General features: G+C 43.7%; 1 protein-coding gene across 1 annotated transcript; it reads right to left on the bottom strand.

Moving 5' to 3' along the window:
- Window positions 1–375: 375 nt before the first annotated feature.
- Window positions 376–1533, bottom strand: LOC124162964. The gene has a single exon (XM_046539744.1). It carries the CDS (start codon window positions 1531–1533, stop codon window positions 376–378), a length of 1158 nt encoding a protein of 385 aa, XP_046395700.1.
- Window positions 1534–3631: the final 2098 nt, after the last annotated feature.

The following is a 3631-nucleotide window of genomic DNA, read 5'->3' as shown; positions in this document are numbered from 1 at the left end:
ATTACTTAATTATTTAACACCATAAGTAAACTCGAGAACCGTTGTTCAAATCTAGCATATTCAAACACTGGCACCAAAGACAAAGTTTATTACGAAATTTCTTCCTCAGTCGATTTCTTCAATAATAATTTAGGGGAGGTTGGTGCGAAGAAAGATCTAAGGTTTCCCGGCGTATGTTGTTGTTGAAGTTCATTCGGGATTGCCACCGGATAAGGTTCTCCATCTCTGCCGACGTTTCGATGGCCGAGTCGTCCATCGTCATCAGGGCTTGTCTTTGCGTTGGGTGATCCCAGTAATATAGTATGGGCTCCAGGTCAGGTGACTCGTGATTGGTCCGCCTTTTCCCGCCTTTTTTCCCGGGCTTCGCTGACATATTTAAGCACCGGTTTCCAGGACGTAACCAGCATCACGGTTCATGGTGTCAGTCGTCGTCCGAATTAAAATAGCTTCCTTGGTCAGCCTTTCCCAGAATCTGTCCACACGGCTCAGGACCTTCGTGTTCTCCCAGCGAATGTCATGGTCGCGTGATATACTGTGCTCAGCCACGGCGGATTTTTCGGGTTGGCCGAGCCTGAAATGCCGCTGGTGTTCCTTCATCCTGGTGGCGATAGTCCTTCCTGTCTCACCGACATACACCTGGCCGCATTCGCATGGAATCTGGTAGACCCCTGGTGTCATGAGGCCGCAGGGATCCTTGGCCGTCACTAGTTGGTTTCTAAGTTTTGCAGGTGGGCGAAAATAGGTTTTAATATCATGCCTCTTGAGTATTCTAGTTATTTTGCATGAGACGGTCGAGACGAAAGGTAGGCCAGCAAATGCTATTGGTTTTTCTCCTTCTTCTTTGGTGGCGGTGTTGTGGTTGGTGAAGGCCCTTTTCAGGGCCTTGGAAATGTCTCTTCCGTTGTGGCCATTCTGCCGGAAGGTCTTCTTCAGACGAAGTAACTCCTTGGGGAGACTCTCTGAGTCACAAATTGATTTGGCCCGATGGATAAGGGTGGGCATGACTGCTGCCTTTTGGGAAGGATGATGATGACTTCGACCGTTAAGATAGAGATCGGTGTGGGTCGGCTTCCGATAGACGCCATGTCCTAATCTTCCATTTCCCTTCCGATAGATGAGTATGTCAAGGAAGGGTATCATGTTGTCTTTTTCCGTCTCCATGGTGAACTCTATATTGGGGTGCTGGCTATTCATATGATCTAAAAAATGGTTCAGCGTGTCCGGTCCGTGTGGCCAAACGATGAAGGTATCATCAACATACCGGAAAAAACATTTCGGCCGCAGGGGGGCGGTGGCGAGAGCCTTTTCCTCGAAGTCCTCCATGAAGAAGTTTGCAATTAGCGGGGAGAGTGGTGATCCCATGGCGACTCCATCGGCTTGCTCGTAGAATTCTCCGTCGTACTTGAAATATGTAGTCGTTAATGCGTGATGAAAAAGTTTCACCGTGTCACTTTCAAACTTGGACTCCAGCAGACTCAGCGTATCCCGTAGAGGCACTCGGGTAAACAGAGACACTACGTCAAGACTTATCATTATGTCGTCTTCACCGAGTTGAATATCTGCGAGGGCCTTCACGAACTCTGATGAATTCTTGATGTGGTGATCACAGTTGCCTACATGCGGTGATAAGATGTTCGTGAGAAATTTCGCCAGGTTATAGGTGGGTATTGGTGCGAAGGCTTCCGCGGTGCGCTGGTAATGTAAGCTGCATTTTCCGGGTTTCACCGCGTCGTGGTTGTGTTGGAGACAATAGTTTCTCCTGACAGGCGTCTTCAGGTCGAAGTGAAGACGCCTTCGACCTGAAGACGCCTGCTGGAATGCAGGAGAAACTGTTGTCTCCAACACAACCACGACGCGGTGAAACCCGGAAAATGCAGCCTGCAATTTAGGGGAGGATAAAAAAGCTGACAATATTCTCATTCTGTCTGTAATTCAATCGTAATATTAATCCGGAGAAATCTGAGTAGTTGCCGTCTTTTCGGGATGATCGCACGTCATTGGTTACCAATGGGAAGAAGAATGCTGTTTAGTGTTCAATATGACTTTGCGGGAGATGAGTGTTGGCAACGGACCAAGGTGTAGAAAGAGTATCTGTGTGAAAAACATACAGGTCCTTCTGTTATTGAATCTTCACAGTATTATTATATTTATCGGAATAAGTTTAATTCTTTGGGGAATGGTGCAGTTTATGTAATTTTTTCGCACCCAAATAGGAGTACGGCAAATCTTTAGAATGTAATCTGCATCTACATAATACCGTGATCCGAGCCACCTCTAAGGTGTTTGGGAGGAGGATAGTTATTGCTAGAAGCGCTGATTTTTTTAGAGGTGATAAATACATTGCTCGGAAATTTGCCCCTATTTTAATTCAAAAAGGGAAAAGGATATGTCTCCGATTTTTTTATATTTTTATTCCTGTACCATCGAAAACGGCAACATTGGCCTTTACCTTTGGGGTTTTCATAACATTTAACAATTAATCGTGCACAAACATCCATGATCTGGATAGGGGAAACTTACTCAGTTGGACACAAACCTGCGACCTCTGGTATGGCAGGTAAAGACTTTACTCCGCCGCCACCAAGACTGGTGCTGGCCACCAAGGCCACGATGTTGGGATTTCATCTATTCTTTGGTATTAATTTAAGAACACTGGGTCTTAAAATGGAGGTTAAGGAGTCAAAAGAGGGCTTACATCATCCGTCTACGATATTGGATTTTGAAGTTTCGTAATCTTCCCTGGTCATCCTTCTCACTGCTTTATCATTAGTCTGTCGAGTGCCATTCTCCGTGCAAACATTTTCGCTTATTTTTTCCCAGTGAACGCTTTTCATTTTCTTCCTTTTTCCTCACGGTTGATATCGTCACAGATGTGCGGTCTGCAAGTAATTAAAATCCAATGATCATGTCTATTATTTTCGTGCTCGTCTGAAAAAAAAATCTGCAGCCTAATGTAGAAATATATTGAACGAATTGATATTTTTTCCCTGAAACTGTTCAGACTGCGTAGCCTTAATGTGGTTAAATTTAGACTGGCCTTCGCTGATTCCCATTTATCATTTGGGAGAGGGGAGTAATGAATTAGTTTTCGTTCAAGTATTTCCTCGATGAGTGATAGTAATAGCCCTATTTATCTCTCTTAATTGCAGGGTATTGCAAAAATTTTTATCCTTCGTTTTCTGGCCGTGACCTCACTAAATTCCTGTTCAGGTCTCCTGAAATGAGCTCACCTCGTTATTTTTGTGATTTCTTATCTCGGGTAGCCCGAGAACATGTCTGAAAAGCTATTCTTTAGCCTTCACAAGATGTAATTTTTATCCGTTTGGAATGCCAAAAGGAAGAGCTCGTGCGATATTGGAATTTCATCTATTCCTTGGTCAGTTATCTTTTTCTGTTAGCTTTGCAAATATGCGACAGTCGACACGGCGGAAAATCGTAAAATGTATAATTTGGTGTAAAGTAATTTTCAATTGATACACATGGTGGATGGACCAAATAGAACGTTTTCAAATCCTAGGATTTAAATAATGACTTGATCCAAATGGCGGGTTTTAGAGCAGGCGTTGAAATTTCTAAATTTATTTTACCAAATGCTATCAAAGATGAAACGAGTATATTCTTGTCTTATTAT

Source organism: Ischnura elegans, chromosome 7 (assembly GCF_921293095.1).
Source record: "Ischnura elegans chromosome 7, ioIscEleg1.1, whole genome shotgun sequence".
Classification (NCBI taxonomy): domain Eukaryota; kingdom Metazoa; phylum Arthropoda; class Insecta; order Odonata; family Coenagrionidae; genus Ischnura; species Ischnura elegans.
The sequence above is the reverse complement of the archived record's forward strand: the minus strand, read 5'-3'. Positions and strand labels throughout refer to the sequence as shown.